At 37.0% G+C, this 23,564-nt stretch overlaps 1 protein-coding gene across 1 annotated transcript in view; it reads left to right on the top strand.

The window, feature by feature from the left end:
* LOC141418868 (zinc finger protein 717-like) overlaps positions 1-20,144 on the top strand; it is a 67,514-nt gene extending 47,370 nt beyond the window's left edge. Inside the window, exons 2-3 of the mRNA XM_074061073.1 lie at positions 15,122-15,306; positions 17,768-20,144. Coding sequence (XP_073917174.1) covers positions 15,273-15,306; positions 17,768-18,303 — 570 coding nt within the window. The 5' untranslated portion in view covers positions 15,122-15,272 and the 3' untranslated portion in view covers positions 18,304-20,144. The remainder of the gene's footprint in view (positions 1-15,121; positions 15,307-17,767) is intronic.
* Positions 20,145-23,564: the final 3,420 nt, after the last annotated feature.

The following is a 23,564-nucleotide window of genomic DNA, read 5'->3' as shown; positions in this document are numbered from 1 at the left end:
CAACTCAATCTACATAACCCCTCTACTCAGCAGTTTCCCTCTCAAGAATATTCTCTCCAATGTGATTATGTCGACTAAAAGAAAAGTCAATAATTTTCTGAGAAACTTTGCTTGTAGTGTCCTCCAAATGAAATAAACCAATGTCTTGTCCAATATACAACAGGCAAATAACAAATAATATTCACATAGTGCAATGTAACACAGCAATAAAAATGAATGAATATTGTGCCAGTGCTACAAATGAATGAGCTTAGCAACACAGTTGAATTTCAAAGACAAAGTTTAGTGAGATGCACCAGAAATGAAAGCAATAAAGAGTAGACACTACATAATTAAATTACAGAAAACTGAAAACTAGGCAAAATTCTTTAGTGATAACATGAGAATTGTCCTCATGCTTGCCGGGTTTACTGGGTACTGCCTGGTTGGGGGCATGACATAAGAAAACCTTCCCAGGTGAGGACATGTATTTTCTATATTGATATAAACAAACAGTATTTAATGTAACTTTATTAAGTTATACTCCAGTGATTACAAAAGACAAGAACAATGAAAAGTAAGTATAGATGAATAATAGCAATTACCCTAGTCCTATTGGACTGTTTTCGGGGCTGAATGAAATGGATGAATTATTTTATAGAAGTATATTTGTACTTATTATATGGTGGCACATAAGTATTTGATGTCAAAGGAAAAAAGTAAAGATGGATAATCCCAAGTTTTGTCAATAATGTGCAATAACTGAAAATCTGTTATACTTCTGCTGAGAGCATACACTGGTATAACCAATTTGGGAAACAGTTTGACAATATCTATAAAGCTAAACACACTTCCATCCTGCAACAGAAGTTCTACTGTAGGTATAGAACTAAGAGATGTGATTATACATAGCCCCCCCAAAAGATGCATAGGATCATTCCCTGCAGCTCTATTCATAATAGCAACTCATAACTACTGAATGGACAAGTTGTAGCAGTTTCAAATAATAGGAATCTGCATATTTATAAAACACAACAAAGTACCATGGTATTCCTGGAAACAATATGTGTAAATGTTGGCCAAAAGAAGAAAGTTTAATATATATGTATATGGTATATATTAAACTATAAAAAAGAACAGATAATATATACTGTAGAATATGCAGTGTACACTCAGATCACAAAAGGCTGAAAAGTAGGCTAAATTAATCCATATTGGTAGAATCACAGTAGGCCTGCTTCTGTGCAGGAGAGGTAGTAGTGACGGAAATGGCAAATGGGTGAATGGTTGCAGATGTAATTAAAATTTTCAGAAGATATACATTCAAGATTTGTGCACAGTACAATATGAATTTTATATCTCAATGCAAATTTTAATTTTTAAGTTAAATAGAATAACTAAATAAAATGAGTTAATATAGGCCCACCACAAATTTTAAAAATTAGAAAAAATACTGTTGACACATTTTATAACTTCACTGTCAAAAGAACTTACATGACAACAAGGGTCATTCTTGGATAAAGAACAGTGAGGTTGATATTTTCATAATATTTAGGGCATAAACCCACGAGCATATTTCATATAATAACTAATGAGGTATAGGGATTACTGAAATAAGATGAATCTTTATAATTTAATTAGTATACTAAAATAAATGAAGTTAACTAAATTAAGCATAGTCTACACAATTGTATAAAATAGCATATCTCTTATCCCAAGCTATCAAATAACAAAACCAAATCACAGAAAGCAGAAGGAACATATTAAAGTGAAAAGCTCATGAACTATAAAAATATGAAAACTAAAGCAATTCAATTTTTCTAAATCAGAAAAATCTAAGAACTGGTTCCTAGAGAATATCAATAAAAGAGATAGTTAACTAGCTCGCTTAAACTTTAAAAAAGAGAAAAGGACATTGTGTTAAATTCACATTAAAAGTTTGTATTCACAAAGACAAAAATAAGTATAAAAGATTATTGTCAATTAAACTATACATTCAAGAACATATTAATAAAAATTTGATAAATATAATGTAAATGTAAGAAAATGTTTTGGTGTTAGAAATAAAAAAAGGAAGCCACTATTGAATATTTGTAACAGAAATATAAGATAATTTATAAGTAACATAAAAATAAGAAAAGCATAAAAAACTGCCATTATCTGAAGATGAAGTAGTTGTTTAAGTAGAATATCCTGACGGGTTTTCAGGCACCAAATAGCAGAAATTTAAAAGATTGGTAAGAATGTGCATCACGGGAAATTCAGACATACTGCTGATTGAAATGTAAATTTAATTATAAGACTATTTGGCTTTATTTACTTAACTGAAAAATTGCAATTCCTTACTATCCAGCAAATATATACCCTAGGTATTATACCCTCTGAAAGACACTTGTGTATTGAGATACTTGCATAAGAATGCTTGTAGAAGCATTATTTATAAAAGCCCAAACACAGAAAGCAAGAAAAGCTTGCCACCTGTAGAATTCATCAATACATTGTTAAAGCCTTTTAATGAATTTCCACACTGCAAAGAAAGTTAATATGCCACAACTACTTGTAATGTCATGGGGTGAGTCTCAAAGACATAATGGTGAACAAAAGACAAATTCTCAGCTATGAAGTGACATATAAATTAATTTCCAAGCCAACACATTTTCACACACTGCTCAGAAAAACAAAATTGGAATAGATTCTGAATAGCAATAAAATATACAATATCAGTAATAGATATACCAAAGATATTAATGATCCATCCATGAACATTATTCCCCAGGGATGGAATTTAAAATACCTGAAGAAATGCAGTTTTCTTATTGTTAGATGAAAAAAATTATATGATAGAGTAATACACTTTGTATGGCATTCACAAGTAATTAAGGAGTTAGGGGTAGCAAAATATGCCACTCCAGCATAATGATTACTTTGAGCTGAAGATAATTGAGAAGAAGCAGATAAATCTCAGGCTCTCTACCATCACTGTATTTGACTAAAATCAGGATGTAAATTTGTACTGGTGTTCCCTTCCCTCTCTACCTGGAAGGACACATGCTAGTCACTCCTCAACTCTAGATACTTATCAACCCAGAGAAGAAAGCAGAGTGATCTACGTAATGAACCTCACTAACCACTCCTTCCCTTATTTTCCTCCATATATTTACATAACTCCCCACAATTTGTCTCCCCTAGAAAGTGAAACTCCTTTGCCTTTGGCTCCGCACTTGTTTACAAAACTTCTTGTTCTTTTATTAAAATGCTTTATCACCTTAGTTTCCAATTGCTCCTTTGTGTTACTCATAAAAGTGTCATATATACACAAGACATATTAATAAATTTATGGGGTTTTTAACTTGTAATCTGCTTGTGTCAGTCTACTTTGCAAGGTTCCAGCCAATGAATCTGAGACCAATAGAGGAAAAATAATTTTTTCCTCCCCTAAAAAAGTAAGTTTATTCAATGAATGTATGTTCAATAAATAAGTTCGAGTTACCCAATTAGTGTCATAAAGATATTTGAAGGGAATGCAAGCTGGTGCAACCACTCTGGAAAAAAATTTGGAGGCTTCTTAAAAATCTAAATACAGATCTGCCATATGAGCCAGTAATCCCACTCCTGGGGATATACCCAAAGGAATGCAACACACCAAAGGCATCTGCACACCCATGTTTATTGCAGCGCTATTCACAATAGCCAAATCATGGAAACAACCAAGATGCCCCACTACTGATGAATGGATCAAGAAAATGTGGTATTTATACACAATGGAATTTTACTCAGCCATGAAGAAGAATGAAATCTTATCATTTGCAAGTAAATGGATGGAACTGGAGAACATCATTCTGAGCGAGGTTAGCCAAGCTCAGAAGACCAAAAATCATATGTTCTCCCTCATATGTGAACTTTAGATCTAGGACAAATGCAGCAATGTTGTTGGACTTGGGTCACATGACAAGGGGAGAGCACATACGGAGATATGGGAATAGGTAGAAAACCCAAAATATGAAAGTGTTTGATGTCCCCACTCCAGAGGAACTAATAAGGAAACCTTAAAGCAACAGAGGTCAACATGAGAAGGGGATCAGGAATCAGTGTAAAGATCAGTTAGAGATGAATCAACATGGGTTGTAACACATGGGTACATGAAAGCAATGTAAGGAATCTCTCTGAATAGCTATCCTTAACTAGCAAAAACGCTTTGTCTTTTTTATTACGCTTATGTCTTCTCTTCAACAAAATTAGAGATCAGGGCAGAACAGGGGAGGAGAGGATGGCGGAGGGGGACAGGGGGGAGAAATGACCCAAAAAATGTATGCACATGTGAATAAATGAATAATAATAATAAAATAACCTCATGAATAAATGTTCCATTATTTTCTCTCAAATATAGTATGCATTTATATAAATATGTAAACAATGTATTCATACTTTTGTAAGGTTAATTATCATTAAAGGATTTATGTCTAAAAAAAGATATTTGAAAATAATTTAAATTTATCTGTAAAAGTTAAAAGGAAAATAATCATGAAAAGCGAGATCAAGAAAATCATTTAAGTTGGGGCTCAGAACACAATACCTCAAAGTATGGTGCCTTGGTCTGCTGAATAGTTTGAACTAAAGAAAATTTGAAGGGCATCAGAAACAAGATCTTTTTGAATCCCTCCTCCTTTTTTCCCAACCCCCCCCCACTCACAAAGCAAGGCAGAAAAGGTGGGAAGGTCACTCTCTGATCTCCTCTCTTCCCTCTAAAGGACTTCATGTAACCTGAAGGTAGGGGATGGAATTTCTAGAGACACAGAAAAGAATATGAACAAATATGACTAAGTTCCCCCAGTTTATTATTATCAGTAAATACCTTCTGTGGAGTCATGTTTCTCCACAACTGTCCCCTTCTTTTATCACAGAGATTTCCCTGAGCCTTTGGCTCTTCATTCCAGAACTGTCCCCATATTATGCAATAACTTTATTGTGTTTTCTCTTGCTAATTGTATTTTTTTATGGGCTATGAGCCATGACTCTTGTAATGTTTAGAGAAAGGCACTGCTTTTCTCCCCTACAGTTAGCAAGTATAATTTGTTTGACCTCAAAGTTTAAATTGTAATGTCATTTTCAAAATAAATTATTGCAGAATCTATCAATAGAGCAACTTTCTTATATAACATTCATATACAATACAAACTGGAATTTCAAGTAAATGGAGATAAATACAATATTCAAAAATTGTGTTAGACCAAATGCTTAACAATTTTGGAAAACTGAAAGCTTGTTTTCCATTTGGATTTTAAAATAAAGTTTCCAGTGATTCAAACTACAGTAGATAATATTATTATTTCCTCTTTAAATTCCACTCAAAACTGGTGCCTTCACTTGCCCTTTCTAGCTTATTTACTTTACTAAATGGTGTCATGTATCTCTCCTTCTTCAGGTATTTTCTTTCTCCATCTTCAAAATATACTTAAAACTCAATTTTACTTTCCTTTATTTGAACTTTCTGTTAATAGAAAATGTTCTATCTTGCTGTCCTCTTCATGAGAAAATTTCCCTGGGAGTTCACATTTCCAATTTTAATTTGTTTGGTTATACACTGCAGTATTTTCTATTTATTATCTCATTTCTTCCTATAACTCCTGCTGCTAATACTAGAATCTGTTTTCATTGACACAGTCTGTGCCAGGTGAGCACATTTATTCTTGAAGAGAATAAATGAGGAGAAAAAAGAATGCCTTCAGCTCTGAGGAAGAAACAAAGTCACTTCTTTGCTCCATGATTTTCTTTCTTCAAGCCTAGGACAATGACATTTGGAGTTTTCACTAGCTGGGAACTTCCACACACTTAATTTGTATCAAAATAATTCCCTTTTTAGTAAAATATTGTATTGATGGTGGTATAGCTATGGGTGATCTGCTGAATGCAAAAAGCCTAATTACTTTACTGTTAAATTCATTGTTTTCCTTAGATAAAATTTCTTGAATGAACCCCAGCAAGAGAGTCACTTTCAAGTTTTTAAACTTGTTAAAATTTCAGATTTTCCAATCCTATGCACACAGGTTCTTATTTAGAAATCCTGATATGAGGCTCTGTGGTCAGTATTTTTAATAAGCAATAAATTCACTCAAAAACATTTTTGAGTATCTGTCATTAATATTTTATATGTAACAGTAAAGAAAATAGATAAAAAATTTTGATTTGTGGAGCTTACAATTCAGTGAGAAGCTTTGAAATAGTGGTTTACAGCACTACAGAGAAATTTTTAATACTCCTAAGTTTTCAAAATATTTATATTAGGCTAGTTCCAGACCACCGGAATGGAACCTATATGACGTGACTCATTATTGCCCCAATCCTGATGGAAGTAACTCTGTCTTGCCTTTCTGACTTGTCCTTTTCTCTGAGTCATTCTCTCCTGGTTCCAGGAAAAGCAGAGACTTGCAGGCAATCACTCCATGATGAGGCTGCACTCCCAAACAGGAAGAGTCTTCTCATATGGTGAAAGAACTGTGTCCTCAAACAATACAAAGTTCTCTAGGACCCCACAGAACCAAACATGTTCTAATGACTTACCACAATCTGACCAAGACTGTTTAATGCTGCATATCTCTTGCCCCTTGCCCAATTCTTTCCCTATTTAAACCTGCAACTCATATTAGTAGCCACCAAACACATGGCTGAGAACATCAGTCCCCAAGAATCAGTCTTCCCAGAATTAAAGATTCTTAGCACTGAATATCAAAGTCATTTTCTTCTACACCATTCCCTTTGCCATTTAGCTTCCTTTTGGGGCAAGTGTCAGACCTGACCTTTTGAGACCCTGGCCTAGGACTCCGGCAAAACTCACATCCATTTATTAAAGAGAAAAATGTTTCCGGTTCTGAACAGTTCTGTGAGGCCCTTTTGCTCCTTCAGAAAAAGATGTGTTTCACAAGTGTAGAATTTTAGCAATTATTAATACACCATTAGTCACATCAGGCTCAGTAGATAGAAATGGAATACAGATTTTTTACAGATAATCATATGTTGAACCACCCCTGCATCCCTGGGATGAAACCAACTTGGTCGTGGTGAATGATCTTTCTGATATGTTATTGGATTCAGTTTGCCATTATTATATTGAGGATTTTTGCATCAATGTTCATTAAGGAGATTGGCCTATAGTTCTCCTTCCTGGAGGTTTTTGTCTGGTTTTAGGATGAGTGTAATACTGGCTTCATAAAATGAGTTAGACAGTGTTCCCTTTCTATTTCATGTAAAAGTTTAAGGAGAATTTGTATTAGTTTTTCTTTAAAGGTCTGATAGAATTCAGCAGAGAATCCATCAGGTCCTGGACTTTTCTTTTTTTTAGGAGACTTTATTTCTGCTTCAATTTCATTTTGTGTGATTAATATCCTCGGTTCAATTTTGGATGGTCATAAGAATCTAGAAATTTGTCCATTTCTTCAAGATTTTAAAATTTATTGGAATATAGTCTCTCAAAGTAGTCTCTGATGATTCCCTACAATTTCCATGGTGTTTGTTGTTATCTCCCCTTTTGCCTTTCTGATTTTACTGATTTGGGTTTTTTTCTCTCCTCATTTTAGTCAGTTTGCCAGGGGTCTGTCAATCTTGTTTATTTCTTTCAAAGAACCAACTTTTTGTTTTGTTGATTCTTTGTACAGTTTTTTTGTTTCTATTTCATTAATTTAGGCCCTTATTTTCATTATTTCTCTCCTTCTGCTCGTTCTTGTTTTTCTTGGAGTTTGAGATATAGCATTAGGTCATTGATTTGAGATCTTTCTGTCCTTTTAATATATGCACTCATGGCTATAAACTTTCCTCTTAGGACTGCCTTTGCTGTGCCCCATAGGTCTGGTAGGTCATGTTTTTATTTTCATTAACTTCCAGGAACCTTTTAATTTCCTCTTTTATTTCATCAATGACCCACTGATCATTGAGCAATGGGTTGTTCAGCTTCCAATTGTTTGCATGTTTTCTACTGTTGTTTTTGTTGTTGAGTTCTAGTTTTAATGCATTGTGATCAGATAGAATGCAAGGGATTATTCTTATATTTGCTGAGGCTTGCTTTGTGCCCTAAGATATGATCAATTTTAGAGAAAGTTCCATGGGCTTCTGAGAAGAATGTATATTGTGCAGAATTTGGATGAAATATTCTGTAGACATCAGCTAGGTCCATTTGATCTATGGTGTGATTTAGTTCTATAATTTCTTTATTGATTTTTTGTTTGGATGACTTATCTATTGGTGGTAGGAGGTATTAAATTGTCCCACTACCACTGTGTTGGAGTCTATATATGCTTTAAGTCCTTTAGAGTGTGTTTGATGAAAATGAGTGCACGGACATTGGGTGCATATAGGTTGATAATTGTTACTTCGTTTTAGTGTATTTCTCCTTTTATTAGTGTGGAGTGTCCTTCTTTAATCAATGTAAGTTTGAATTCTACTTTGTCTGAGATAAGTATTGCTACTCCTGCCTGTTTTGGGGGGGCCATTGGCTTAGTAAATCTTCTTTTAGCCTTTTACCCTAAGCCAGTGCTTGTTTCTGTCAATGAGATGGGTCTCCTATAAACAACAGATTATTGGATCTTCCTTTTTAATCCAGTTTGCCAAATGGTGTCTTTTGATGGGGGGAGTTAAGTCCATTAACATTCAGTGTTAATATTGATAGGTATGTGGTGATTCCTGTCATTTAGTTGTTTTTGTTGTTTAAGGGTTAGATTGTGTGCAGCTGTATGAATGTTACTCTCTGATTCCTTGTTTTTTCCTTCTGTGGTTTGGTGCTGCCTGTCATGTCATGATTTTGTTTGCTTTCATTTTCTGTGTGCAGAATTCCCTGAAGAATCTTTTGTAGTGGTGGCTTGGTGGTCATTTATTGTTTTAGTTTCTGCTTATCGTGGAAGACTTTCATTGCTTCATCTATTTTGAATGATAGTTTTGCTGGGTAGAGTATCCTAGGGTTGAAGTTGTTTTCATTCAGTGCCCAGAATACCTCATTCCATGTCCTCTTGCTTTTAAGGTTTCTGTTGAGAAATCTGCTGTGATTTTGATGGGTTTACCTTTGTATGTTATTTGTTTTTTCTCTCTTACAGCTTTCAGTATTCTTTCTCTATTCTCTGTGCTTGTTGTTTTACTGATAATATGTTGTGAAATAGTTCTATTTTGGTCAAGTCTGTTTGATGTCCTGGAGGCTTCCTGTACCTGAGTGAGCATAGCTTTCTCTAGATTTCAGAAATTTTCTGTTATTATTTTGTTGAATATATTACAAATCCCTTTTGCTTGCACTTCTTCTTCTTCAATGCCCTTGATTCTCAGGTTTGGTCTTTTGATGGAGTTGATGAGTTCTTGCATATTCCTTTCACAGGTCTTGAGTTGTTTGACTAATAGCTCTTCAGTTTTTCCTTTAATTTCCATTTTGTCTTCAAGTTCTGAGAGTCCGTCTTCCACTTATTCTAGTCTGCTGGAGTGGCCTTCCATTGTGTTTTGTATTTCTGTTTCATTCTTTTTTCTTAGGTTTTCCATATCATGGGTCACTTCCTCTTTAGTATTTTCTATTTTTGTCTTTAATTCATTTATCTCTCTATTTATAGTGTTCTCTGTTTCACTTTGTTATTTATTTAGGGGTCATATGAGTTCATTTATTTGTTTCTGTGTCTTTTCATATTCCTTATTTTTGGTATCTAGAAATTTCTTGAGTGCCTCTTGTACATTTTGGTTAACCAGGTCTGGTAACATCTCCATGAAATTCTCAGTGATTACTTGCAGGATTTCTTCTTTGAGGTTGTTCTTATGGGCATTGTTGGGTTCCTTGGTGTCATTTATTTTATTTTGTTTGTTGGAGTCTGGAACTGGCTATCCATTTTCTTCATTTCCCCCTGAATCCTGTATTAAATTATTTTGGGGGAGAGAATGGTTTCCATCTCTTTTTCATCTTCCCATCACTCCACTTGGTACTGTGCAACTATGTTCTTGAAAGGCTAGTTGGTGGTTTCAGTCACCTGTTTTCTTTCCCTTGGTTTAATTTTGTTTTGTCCTATGTAGGGCTTTTAGCTAACTGTGTGTGTGCTATTTCTGTCCCTCGTTTGGGTGTAATTTAGTATTAGCTAATTCACAATAGCAAAACTAACAAAAAAACAGGAAACAAACAAACAAAAGAACCCACAAAGAAGTCAATGGGGAGTGATGAACAAACAAACAAAAAACAAGCAAGAAACAAAACAAACAAACAGACAAACAAACAAAAATTCCAGTTTCAGGAACAATAGAATTTCAGTCTTAGTTTAAGTTCTGGTGTTACTCCGCCAGCATCCAGTTGTGGTGTTGATATTTAAGCCAAAGCTCTGTCCTAGTCTTGTCAGGTGGTTGGGTAGTGTTTTTCTTTTTTCTTCTGTCCTTCAGAGGCAGCTGCTTGGTTAGCTCTTCCCTCAGTGAGGTGTGGCAGTTTAAGTTTGTATATTGTCCTCAGATTCCAGAATCAGCTTTGTAGTCCACCAGCTGTCCTGTTATGGAGCTGGGTTTTCACTGTGCTTGTTTACTGGGGGCTTGTTTTTTTGCCTCACCCCTTTTCTCTGGAGGCAAGTTCCGTGATCCATCCATGACCTGCTGTCATGGTTTGATGTTTGTTTTCAATTTTGCAGCTCTGTTTGACTTCGGATGTTGATCACTGGCTCAGGATTTGAGCTTTGTGGACAGATGAGCTACCTGCCCTATTTCAGGCAGCAGCTTATCACCCACTCGCTGTTGGCCCTTCTGCCTTTCCAGCCTTTGTTTACTGAAAGTTCTCATGGAGATTAGCTCATTGCCCCTCCCCCCTTCTCTGGTGTGCTTTCAGCTTCCTGTCCCCTCTGCTGTGTGCTAGTTTTCAGTTCATTGTTTATTCAGTTTTTTTTTGTGTGTTGGGGTTCAGTCTGCTGAGTGGGCTATGCTGGTTTATCCCATGTGTGGCACGGGGAATACCATGTGATGCTTGGCACTCACATGTTTGGTCTGCTAAATGTCTCCCAAGCAGGTTTGGAGCTGGCGACTGGCAGCAGTGGCAGCCCACCTGTTTTCTCAGTGTAGCTTGGTGTGGAGAAGCTTTCTACAGGCTAGGGGTTCAAGGGTGTTGAAGTTTTGATTCTCTTTGGTGCTTTATTTCTGCCAAGTGTGTGGCTCCAGCATCTCAGCAAGGTTTTTGATTCATGGTTCTGCACCCTAGTCACCATCTTGGATCCCTCCTTTTTTTTTTTTTTTTAAATACTGAGTAGAACTATCATGGCAACAATATATTATTAGTTTATATGTCAGAGAAAATGCATTGTTTAAAAAATTAAAGCCACCATCTTTAAGTAACAAAGGACATGTTTAGAGCCAGTAAAAATTGTCTTTTTGTCTCTTATTTAAGGAGAAGACCATGTCTAAAATATATGAGTTTGTGTTTGGAAGGGCTTTAATGCCAGATGGCCACACATATATAAGTACCATTTTTTCAATCCTTTTGGCCTTGGTTATTTTTTAGAGGTATGGCGTGAGTGACCCTATTTGAACTTTGATGGCATTCACCCCCTTTCTCCAAACTGCTTGTCTCTGAGCAGTCTCCTCTGAAGCTCTTTCTCCCATCCAAGTACTAACCATGCCTGATCCTGCTTAGCTTCCAAGACCAGATGAGATTGGGTCTTGTCAGGGTGGTATGACTATAGACTGAAGATCTTTCTCAATTGGTCTTTTTCTTTCCTAATTGTGACAATTTGCTCTTTCCTAGATTTTGTTTGTTTGTTTGGGAAGTAATGTGGGAAGTAATGAGTAGGTCAGGTGGGAGTCAGTGCCAAATAGACCCATTTTGCCAAATTTAAGCAACAAAGAGGCTTAGAAGTAGTGACTCTTAGGCAGTGGGCTTCTAGACAAGTAAGATACAAAAAAAAAAAATCCAACAAAAGCAGACATCTAAAAAGCTAATCTGGTTGACACATAAGTACTTATTAGAGTCATTTTTATGGACTTGATTATAAATGCCTCAGAAGGATCAGAACTGTAATGACAAAAACTTGAAAAAGCTGTGGTTAAAATTCTGATGGACAATTTAGCAAATAACAGAACACTATATCAGTACCATTAACTTTTTGTTATTGTGTTTATCTTAATTTCGTATTTTAGAAGGCTTGATATACTTGAAAAACATAAATATATTTAGTATACAGGAACCAACAATAGCATCACAGCTCTATAGAGGTTATATATACATATTAGTTTAGTTGTTGCTCTTGAAGTAAAACCTTAGATTTTCTCATCAGTGTTGGGGAACAGTGTCAGTGACCCCAAATATCCCAGTCCCAGACATATAGGGTATCAACTGCATTAGAGTCATCCAAGAAAACTGTTAACCATGAGGTCATCTAGAAAATTTTACATAAGCCAGCTCTTATATTAACTTTTATTTAGTTATGACTCAGTTACCTTAGTAGTCAAAAACCTGACAAAAATCACCAGATAACACAGATAAATATTTATGGGGACCAAGTGTTGAGTAGGGAAACATAACGGTTAGGAATCATGGCTCAGATATTGATAAGGGACCATATTCCAGATTGTTGGCATTAACAGATGGTTCATGACATACAGCAGGATCCCACCAACCTGTAGTCAATGGAGCTCCCCTAAAATCCATCCCAGGCCAAAAATTCCCTCTGCCTGACATGTGGAAGGAGTAGGACTAACATCTCCACTCTGTTGGCTCCAATAAAAACCAAAGGTCCTGACCTCCAGTACAGTGCTCCTTTCTGAGTTTTTTTTTTTTTTTATTCTATCTGGAGGATGTACTTTGGCTTTTTTTTTTTTTTACTTTGCTTTATATAAGTAATTCTGTCTCAACCCTCATATCATTGCAGCAGCATTCCCCATGCTCAGCTGCCTCTTGCCTCTCTGTGTTTTATAAACTCTTCTTGTCTTGATAAATTTGTGGATTGACCTGTAGCACCAAAATTTCCTGACAGTTATCTTGACAAAACACAAACTATTTTAAGACAGATTTTTTTTGTAAATGTTATCAAGAACAATGTACTATTTTAAGATAGTCTTGTTCTTATGAGTTTAGAGAATGAAGTTTTAGTTTAACATCAGTACATTAAATTTTGACCTATAAAACCTTTAATGTAACTGGATTATAGTCAACTTAATTGCTTACATAAGCATTTAAAAGCTCCATCTTTTTATGAGAACTTACTCTGTACCTTTATGACAATTTATTTTCTATCCTCTGAGGGAACTTGTCTTTATCCTTTTTTTATTTATTTAAAGTATTTTTTAACCTTTTATTTTTAAAAACCATATCCTTAATACCATATATATAGTTGTTACCTGCTGAAAATAACTCATAAGCCCTTTTAACTTAGAGCCCTATATTTGCATGAAAAAAAAAAACAGAAAGCAACCTCAAAATTATTTATTGTATAAAAACAATTTATAGAAAGACCATTTGTTAATTTACCCATGTATTATAAGAGAGAATTAAATCCCAGATTTTATTTATGACAGAATGAAACAGGCTAAGGTCATTTTTAACTACCCAAATTTTAAGATTCCTCCTGCAGGCTATGGCCCCCTTTTCTTTCTTTCATTCTTTTTTTAAAATTTTTCCTCTCTGGTCTGAGCCAGAGTGTTAAACCCTGAATACCTGCATCCTAGTGGGACCTGATTGAAATAAGTTTGAAAACTGGTTTTCTTAAAAGTGACAGTAGAACAGAGTAACAATTTTTTTATATTGACTGTATAATAAGAACCATCCTCAATATGTTTACATATTCATATGTAAAAAGCTTAAGCACTTTATAGCAGAGATCTTGAAAACAAACACCCTGGTTTTTTGTTACCTTGAGTATCTCATTAACCTTATAACAGCAGTTTAGAAGCCATTTTGAAGATGGTTACACACACACACACACACATTTTATAAATTAAGCATGCCAGAAAAAAATGCCACCTTGAGCATGCATAAGATTAGCTGGAATTCCAGAAGCAAATTAAATCTTGCCCAATGCTTTAAACAAGTTGACACACACAAAATTAAAGTGTACTCTCAAAAAAAAATCCTTAAATTATACCCAGAGAGCTATTTGGTGGAATGGTGGATGATGCATCTGGTCTCTTGTGAATTTTCCTCTTTGAAACTGAATTTTTATTACCCACCCTTAACCTTGGTTGTGGCTATTTCCAAGGAAAAGTTCAACCCCCACCCCTAGTACTGGAGTTTTTTTGCATTTTACTCAAAGTGCTTTCTTTTTACTTGTGTTTTTGCCCATCCTGGTCTATCTTTCTGGTGAAAAAACCCAGTAGGTGCTCAACTTCCCTAATTTCAGGAGGTGTCTCACACACTTTTGCCCCACTCCCTAAACCTGAGAGACCCAGTTTCACCCCGGACAGGGTTATCAGGGGGTCTCTGGGAGGTGGTCAGTTTCCTTTCTGCCTCCTAAAGGCAGGCCTATTATTCAAACCTGGGTTCTTACCAGTCTGATGGGCGGGGCTCCAAATTGGTTCCTGAGCCTTCTCTGGGTTCCTTTGTGCAACTGAGACTTGCTTTCCAAGGCAAGTCCCTCCATCAGATCAACAGATCTGCTGGGACCGATGAGCCGGGGATGTCAAGTCCTGCTGAAGAGGTGAAAACACTGTCTCTGAGTCCTGGAGGAACTCCCAGAAATGTTATGGGAATCTCAAACTGAGACATGGGACACCAAGGCTTTTCAGGAAACAATATTTATTAGCATTCCAGCAGTGGCTCAGCAGAGTAACATCCAAAGACTGAGCCCCAAGTACAAAGGGGTCTTAACTTGTATACCTTTGCAAGCAGGTTACAGAAGAAAAAAGCAAGGTTTAACCCATATACAGTTGCATGTAACTCTATTGGCTACTTCCCCTCAATGCTACACGACCTTCTTCATGTATAGATTTTTTAAGTTTTATCTCCCTGCTATGCCATCCCCTCCCCCTGCTGCGTTATTAGAACAAAAACTTGCTTATTTCATTTTTTTTTTGCCCTCCTCCCTTCTACAGTGCTTTTAGTACTTAATAAATTTTTACAATGGCAGTACATATCAGTGGCTTTCCTTTACCATATAAAGTAGAAAACAAGCTGCATGTTTTTCCAAATACATATGAGAATCACCCATCCTCCCATCCCCACATATAGAATCCAGAACTTTCATATTTCAAGGGCTGGTGAATTGAGAAGAAATATGGCATTCCTGGAGTTGGTGTCACTTGAGGATGTGGTTGTGGACTTTATTTGAGAGGAATGGAAGGACCTGGATGATGCTCAAAAGACCCTGTACAGGGAGGTGATGCTGGAGACCTACAGCAGCCTGGTGTCCTTGGGTGAGTGAAAGTGCTCTAAAGGCCTCAGGAGCAAGTTCTGTCTTCTTCTTAGTAAATATATGAAAACTATTTAGGTACACAGTTCCAGCCCATAAAAACTCAATTGTTCACCTTCTCTCATGGAAAGTTCACATGTACTCCTTTATTGCACAGTTCCAAAGGTGGGGTTTGTCTTGCTTCAAAGAACCTGACTTATAAAGGTAGAAATGAACCAATTCAGGACATTGTAATAATACCAATATATACATATTTAATATTATATATACATAGTGTATATGTATGTATATGGAAATGTCGCAGTGAAACTCCTTATATAACCATTATAAACAAACAAGAATGTCTTTTTGAAAGTGAAGAAGGAGGTAAAACAAGTCCAGGGGTTGGTATGGCATAAGGAAAGGGTGAAGGAATATGGCAGAAGTATTAATGTATTCATGTATGAAAATGGAACAATGAGACCTGTTAAAACTATTCTAAGAATAAAGGAGAATGATGGAGTGGATGATTTATTGTAAGCACTTTGTAAATGTTATAATGTACCCACCATACAACTGGCACCTGGTGCTATACAACTATAATATGCTAATGCATCAATAAGACAAAAAAGAAAGCAAAGAAATTAAATAAAATTTAAATGTAGCTCCACAGTCATTCTAGTCCTATTTCAAGTGTTTGATAACCCCTGTCACTACTAGCTCCCTAGCTGGCAGCACAGGTACAGAACATGTTGATTGTTGCAGAAAGGATTAGTGGAGGAAAAATCCTGACTTAATCTTTTGACAAAATCCTACATTGATCTCATGAATAGGACAAGGCATCACCAAACCTGAGCTGATCTTCAAACTGGAGCACGGATCAGAGCTATGGATGGGAAATGAACTCCTAATCAGAGCCCACCAGGTCAATCAGTGCATACTCTGTGGGGAGTCATGAGCATGGAGCTCAGCAGATGTTGGCTATGTTGTGCTAATTTCACCAGGTTATCTTCCAGATTGCAAACCAACGACAGCTTGCACACATCAAACCTGTGCATTAGAGTCTCTAAGGAGGGCTCTCACACATATATTGTTACCTTTATCCCAAATCTAAACCCTGTTCTTCTTAGATATTTTTCTTTGCTCTTCCTCAGTGTTCTCAGTTACCTCCCCCTCCAGTGTTCCACTGTGCTACATTTGTAATGAGGTTATTAAGTGTTTGCCTTGGCATAGCTTGAGTTGTAGTTCCTGCTCTCAAAATTTTACACATAGTAGGTGAATCCAAAGATCTACATTTGAGAGTCTACATCACCCTTGGAAGCACAAATTTGGAAATTGGTAGCTTGAAGCTGGTATTTAAACTTATAGAGCAGTTCACCTAGGGTGTTGATAAGAAGATGACAAAAATCCAGAGTTAGTCTTGTGAACCATGGTGTCAGACTCCATGAAAATGGAGGATCCAACATATGGGTCTGCATTTGGGGAAGAGCAAAGGCATTCTTGGTCCCAAGCCCAAGTGAACCAAAGGTTTCATGTTCAAGAGCTCAGATTTCTGTTTGACAGTACAGTTTGAAGTTAGCATATCCATCTTCTCTTAGTGGATATAATTATAAACAAGAAAGAGGAGGAGAAATGTTGAGAAGACTCCATTTTCTATGAAAGTAGGAAAAAGCTGACAGTCCAGTGTGCAAGATAGCATCATTCTGGAGAAGTTGATTATCAAGCATGGGTGCCTGTACCAGGAATTAGGGAGAGAATGCTGGGGCTGGTTGATCTCAGAAAGTACCAGAAAAGTGCTTTATAAAGCTGGTGGGCTTTAAAGGTGAGTGTCCAGGGTGGTTGGATGAAGAAAAAGCTTATGTTTCTTAGAAGCAGACTAATTGAGGTTAAATTAGGACTGTAGAGGCTATTTATGTGTATAGTGGGAAGGAAGAGGTTTTATATTTGAAAAACTCCCTAGATGTCTATAATTATTCCTCAGGTAAGAATGAAAACTAAATAAACATAGATGCAAAAAGCAGTCCAAAGGCATGTCCCTGTTTAGAGGTGGCAGTCAGTTGGACCTCACTCGTATTCTGCAATAAGCTGGTCCTGAAAATTCTTGAACCTTCAAAGTAGAGTAATGAAAAGAGCAGTAGCAGGAGACCCCAGCATTGTCAAAACAATAGAGAAAAAGAATAAGGGAATGAAATGGGAGGGGAGAAGCAGCACCATGGAAAACCATGACTAGGTTGTAGGTGACTATTTCGTCATGGAAATAACATTAAAGAAGCAAGGAAAAACAGTTCAACATTATAAAATCTGTCAGTGTCATTTAATATATTAAGTCAATACAAAGAAAACTATTTACTTACCAGCCAATACCTGTTGTGATTTTTATGAAATCTTATGACAGTAGAAGAAGAACTTCTTTTATATACACAGGAACATTCCATATAAATGCTTAGTTCTGTTTTATGTGTAAAGTTATTTTTTTCTCATTTTAGATATTCAGAAAGTGGATGTCAGTGAAGAAAGTCAAGACAGACATTTGTGGCAAGATGAAAGTACCACAAATAACACACCAACTTATGAGAGAGTTATATTAGGACATACCTTTTGTTTGAGTTCAAGCCATGTATCAAATCTGATTGCAAATAATGCAGTCTCTTTAGGAGTGAAGCCCAAGGAGTTGAATGTATATCAGAACACTTACCTCTCTAGTATGCCTGAAGGAGTATATGCTGGTGAGAAACCCTATCAGTATAATCAATATGGAAAATGCTTTGTCCAAAAGTCACACCTTACCAATCATGAGAAAACTCACACTGGGGAGAAGCCCTATAAGTGTAGTTATTGTGGCAAAACCTTTCTCTGGATGTCAAGACTCATCCAGCAGGAGATGATTCACACTGGGGAGAAGCCCTATCAGTGTAGTCAGTGTGTAAAATCCTTTTGCCAGAAGTCAAACCTCACAACACATGAGATAATTTACATTGGGAAAAAAGCACTATCAGTGTATTCCATGTGGAAAAACCTTTGAGCAGAAATCATACCTCACCCAGCACCAGGAAATTCACACTGGGGAGAAGCCCTATCAGTATGAGCAATGTAGAAAAATCATTGGCTGGATAGCACACCTCAGCAGGCAACAGACCTCTCACAAGAGAGGAGTCTTTGGAGGTAGAAGAACTTTCTCAGAAATCAAACCTCAGGAAACATCAGAGAATGCATGCAGTGGGAAAAATATTCTGTGCAGAGTTTATCTGTGTGTCCTCCAAAAGTCATTTAATTTTCTGTCAGATATGGCAAGCTTTTCTCTGCCTCTACTTATTGTGGCCAACAGTTCACAGCTCTGTGTGGAGATACAGACACAAATGATGAACATTCCTTCGAGGCCTGTATTGTAACAATGACCTTGCAGTCCTCCTGCGCTTAGGATGGGAGCCATAGGTGTCTTCAACCACTGTAATTTAAGACAGAAATGAAGAGAACAGAGGCTGTTCCACTCCTGGCTCAGCACCCAACATTTGTTACATAAGAGAAATAAGCACCTACTCTGTTCAGTCATTTAATGTGTGCTCTGTGCATTTCAACCCCACAACCACTGTTGCTTACTCACTTTATGAATATGGCTGGTGTTCCTGAAAGACTCACCCTGTTTATGTTTGTCAAAAAATTCATACAGAAACCTGTGTTGTCATCTTTCATTTTCAAGTCAGGTTTTGGGAGAATCAAAAAACTGTGGGGGGTCTTTCAAATTCCAAGATGGCGGCTAGAGGTAGGAAGCAGAAAGTGACCCTCTTGTAGTGAAATCTTGGAGAGACGCTGGAGACACACTTTGCAGGCATAATCACTGAGAAAAGGCATAACTTTGACCCCTCCACATCTCCAGCCGGTGCAGAGAATCTCCACTTCACGTTAAACGGAGAAACGAGGAGGGCCCCCCCAGGGCCACCAGTGGCCAGCGCCCATATGGCTTGGGAAGACACAGACCAGGTGAGCTTCACGGTACCGCGGTTCCCCCACAGACAAGCCTGGGCCAGAGCAGCATAGCCCCCTGGACAGACTGATCTCCACCCGGGAAAAAAAAAAAGAGAAACTGAGTACTAAGCAATAAGAACAGTTAAGACACGCTGGAAAGAGGGTGGGGTGCCCTGAGCGCTGAAGATTGGGGGAAGGGAATCCTTCCCGGGACTGTAAATAAACAAGCCGGGTGGGCGGAGAGCCTCTGGCTGGAGCAGGGATGCGCACCCAGCAACCAGGAGCAGGGAAGCTTGTGAGAGTGGAGGAGGGAAGACCCACTTCCCACGTGAACTGTAAACAAACATGGCAGCCGGCAGGAGCAGCAGCACCACCCAGTAAGCAGGAGCAGGAAAGCTTGTGAAAGTGGCAGTGGGAGGAAAACTTCAGAGGAGAGGGGGGAAGACCCACCTCCCACATGAACTGTAAATAAACACGCAGGCCTGACAACGCGGGGGCAGTGTCACCTTTCCCAGTGCTTGGAAAGGGGAAAGCCTGTAGCAGAGGCTCCCGCACAGGAGAACTCTGAGCAAACAAAGCCTGTGGGACCAGGTGAGTGCTAGCTCACCCCAGAGATCTGCATAAATAACGCCACCAGCTACAGGCTGAGAGCAGCAGGCAGGCAAGCCACAGGTGCAGATACCACTCTCAGAACTGTCTCCAGACGCTTTTTTTTCTTTTTCTCCCTACCTTTGATGAGAGAACAACCGAATTACACCTGCAAGCCGAAAAACTTACTGAAACTGTACTGCATTTGAACTGGGGACACTTGGTGGGGCTTTTTTGTGTGTGTGTGTGTGTGTGTGTGTGAGTGAGTGTGTAATTTTGTTCTACTTTATGCATCCCCTTTGATGAGACAACTACAGAACAACATCTGAGGCACCAACTCCAGGACTGGAGATTGAGATGGACATCCAAATTATTAAGACTGAAACTGCATTGCATATAAACTTGGAAGTTTTTTGGTTTTTTTTTTAATTTTCTATTTTCCATTTTACTTTAATTCATTTTTATATATAGATATTACTTTCATTTACATATTTTTTATTTTTTTTATTGTTATTATTACAAGCTAGAAAATACTTAATTACACGCAGTACAGAGACAGTAATAACACCAAGGACAATGACGGGAAGACAGAAAAAACAGGGAAACCAGTTTCCCCACAGCAAAAAATTAGTACAGGAACCAGAGGGGAATGAAGAGAACAGAAACTCAGATCCAGACTCCAACAAAATGAAGATAAACTATGCCAAAGGACCCAATGAAGCCCACAAGAATAATTTAAAAGAAGACATACTACAAGTACTCAATGAGAATTTTATAGAGATGATACTGGATAGGGTCAACCAAAATGTACAGGAGACACTCAAGAAATTCCAAGACAATAAAAATAGAGAATTTGAAAAAGCAAAAGAAGAAATAAAGGAAACCATAGAAGCACTGTATAAACACCAAAGTGAAAGAGAGAACACAATGAATAAATGGATAAATGAACTCAGGACAAAAATAGACAACAATAAAGAAGAAAACTGCCAGGATATGGAAAACCTCAGAAAAAAGAACGAAACAGAACCGCAATACAAAATGGAAGGCCAATCCAGCAGAATAGAACAAACAGAAGACAGAATCTCAGAACTTGAAGATGAAATGGTAATTAAAGGAAAAACCGAAGAACTATTAATTAAACAACTCAAGACCTGTGAAAAGAAAATGCAAGAACTCACCGACTCCATCAAAAGACCAAACTTGAGAATCATGGGCATTGAAGAAGGAGAAGAGGTGCAAGCGAAGGGAATGCGTAATATATTCAACAAAATAATAACGGAAAATTTCCCAAACCTAGAGAAAGATATTCCCATACAGATGCAAGAGGCCTCCAGGACACCAAACAGACCAGATCAAAATAGAACTACTCCACGACATATCATCATTAAAACAACAAGTTCAGAAACTAAGGAAAGAATATTAAAGGCTGTAAGAGAGAAAAAACAAGTAACATACAAAGGTAAACCCATCAAAATCACAGCAGACTTCTCAACAGAAACATTAAAAGCAAGAAGAGCGTGGGGTGAGATCTTCCGAGCACTGAATGAAAATAACTTCAACCCCAGGATACTCTACCCAGCAAAGCTATCATTCAAAATAGATGGAGCAATAAAAGTCTTCCATGATAAGCAGAAACTAAAACAATATGTGACCACAAAACCACCATTACAAAAGATTCTGCAAGGGATCCTGCACACAGAAAGTGACACCCAACTTATCCATGAAAAGGCAGGCAGCACCAAACCACAGGATAAGAAAAAGCAAGACAGTAGAGAGTAACATCAAGTTAGGTACACACAATCAAACCTTCAAACAACTAAGACAACTAAATGGCAGGAATCACCACATACCTATCAGTACTAATGCTTAATGTTAACGGACTTAATTCACCCATCAAAAGACACCGTTTGACAAAATGGATTAAAAAAGAAGATCCAACAATTTGTTGCTTACAGGAGACTCATCTCACCGACAGAAATAAGCATATGCTTAGGATGAAAGGCTGGAAGAAGATTTACCAAGCCATGGCCCCCGAAAACAAGCAGGAGTAGCAATACTTATCTCTGACAAAGTAGACTTCAAACCTACATTGATCAAACGAGATAAAGAAGGACATTCCATACTAATAAAAGGGGAAATAGACCAAAAGGAAATAATAATCATCAATCTGTATGCACCCAATGTCAACGCACCCAATTTCATCAAACATACCCTGAAAGACCTAAAAGCATATATAAACACTAACACAGTGGTTGTGGGAGACTTTAACACTCCATTATCATCAATAGATAGGTCATCCAAACAAAAACTCAATAAAGAAATCCAAGATCTAAAATATGCAATAGATCAAGTGGACCTAGTAGATGTCTACAGAACATTTCATCCAACCTCTACACAATATACATTCTTCTCAGCAGCCCATGGAACCTTCTCCAAAATAGATCATATCCTAGGGCACAAAGCAAGCCTCAGCAAATATAAGAAAATAGAAATAATACCGTGCATACTATCTGACCACAATGCAGTAAAAGTAGAACTCAACAACAAAAGTAAAGACAAAAAACATGCAAACAGCTGGAAACTAAATAACTCATTACTTAATGAAGAATGGATCATTGATGCAATAAAAGAGGAAATTAAAAAGTTCCTGGAAGTCAATGAAAATGAAAACACAACCTACCGGAACCTATGGGACACAGCTAAGGCAGTCTTGAGAGGAAAGTTTATAGCTATGAGTGCATATATTAAAAAGATTGAAAGATCCCAAATCAATGACCTAATGATACATCTCAAACTCCTAGAAAAAAAAGAACAAGCAAATCCCAAAACAAATATAAGGAGAGAAATCATAAAAATAAGAGCTGAAATCAACGAAATAGAAACCAAAAAAACCATACAAAGAATTAATGAAACAAAAGTTGGTTCTTTGAAAAAATAAACAAGATCGATAGACCCCTGGGAAACTTGACTAAAATGAGGAGAGAAAAAACCCAAATTAGTAGAATTAGGAATGCAAAAGGGGAGATAACAACAAACACCATGGAAGTCCAGGAAATCATCAGAGACTACTTTGAGAACCTATATTCAAATAAATTTGAAAATCTAAAAGAAATGGACAGATTTCTAGATACATATGATCATCCAAAACTGAACCAAGAGGAAATTAATCACCTGAATAGACCTATAACACAAAATGAAATTGAAGCAGCAATCAAGAGTCGCCCCAAAAAGAAAAGTCCAGGACCTGATGGATTCTCTGCTGAATTCTATCAGACCTTTAAAGAAGAACTGATACCAACCCTCCTTAAACTGTTCCACGAAATAGAAAGGGAAGGAAAACTGCCAAACACATTTTATGAAGCCAGTATTACACTTATCCCAAAACCAGGCAAAGAAACCTCCAAAAAGGAGAACTATAGGCCAATCTCCTTAATGAACATTGATGCAAAAATCCTCAACAAAATAATGGCAAACCGAATTCAGCAACACATCAAAAAGATTATTCACCACGACCAAGTAGGCTTCATCCCGGGGATGCAGGGGTGGTTCAACATACGAAAATCAATAAACGTAATAAACCACATTAACAGAAGCAAAGACAAAAACCACTTGATCATCTCAATAGATGCAGAAAAAGCCTTTGATAAGATCCAACATCATTTCATGATAAAAGCTCTAAGAAAACTAGGAATAGAAGGAAAGTTCCTCAACATTATAAAAGCTATATATGAC

This window comes from Castor canadensis, chromosome 18, assembly GCF_047511655.1.
Source record: "Castor canadensis chromosome 18, mCasCan1.hap1v2, whole genome shotgun sequence".
Lineage (NCBI taxonomy): Eukaryota > Metazoa > Chordata > Mammalia > Rodentia > Castoridae > Castor > Castor canadensis.
The sequence above is the reverse complement of the archived record's forward strand: the minus strand, read 5'-3'. Positions and strand labels throughout refer to the sequence as shown.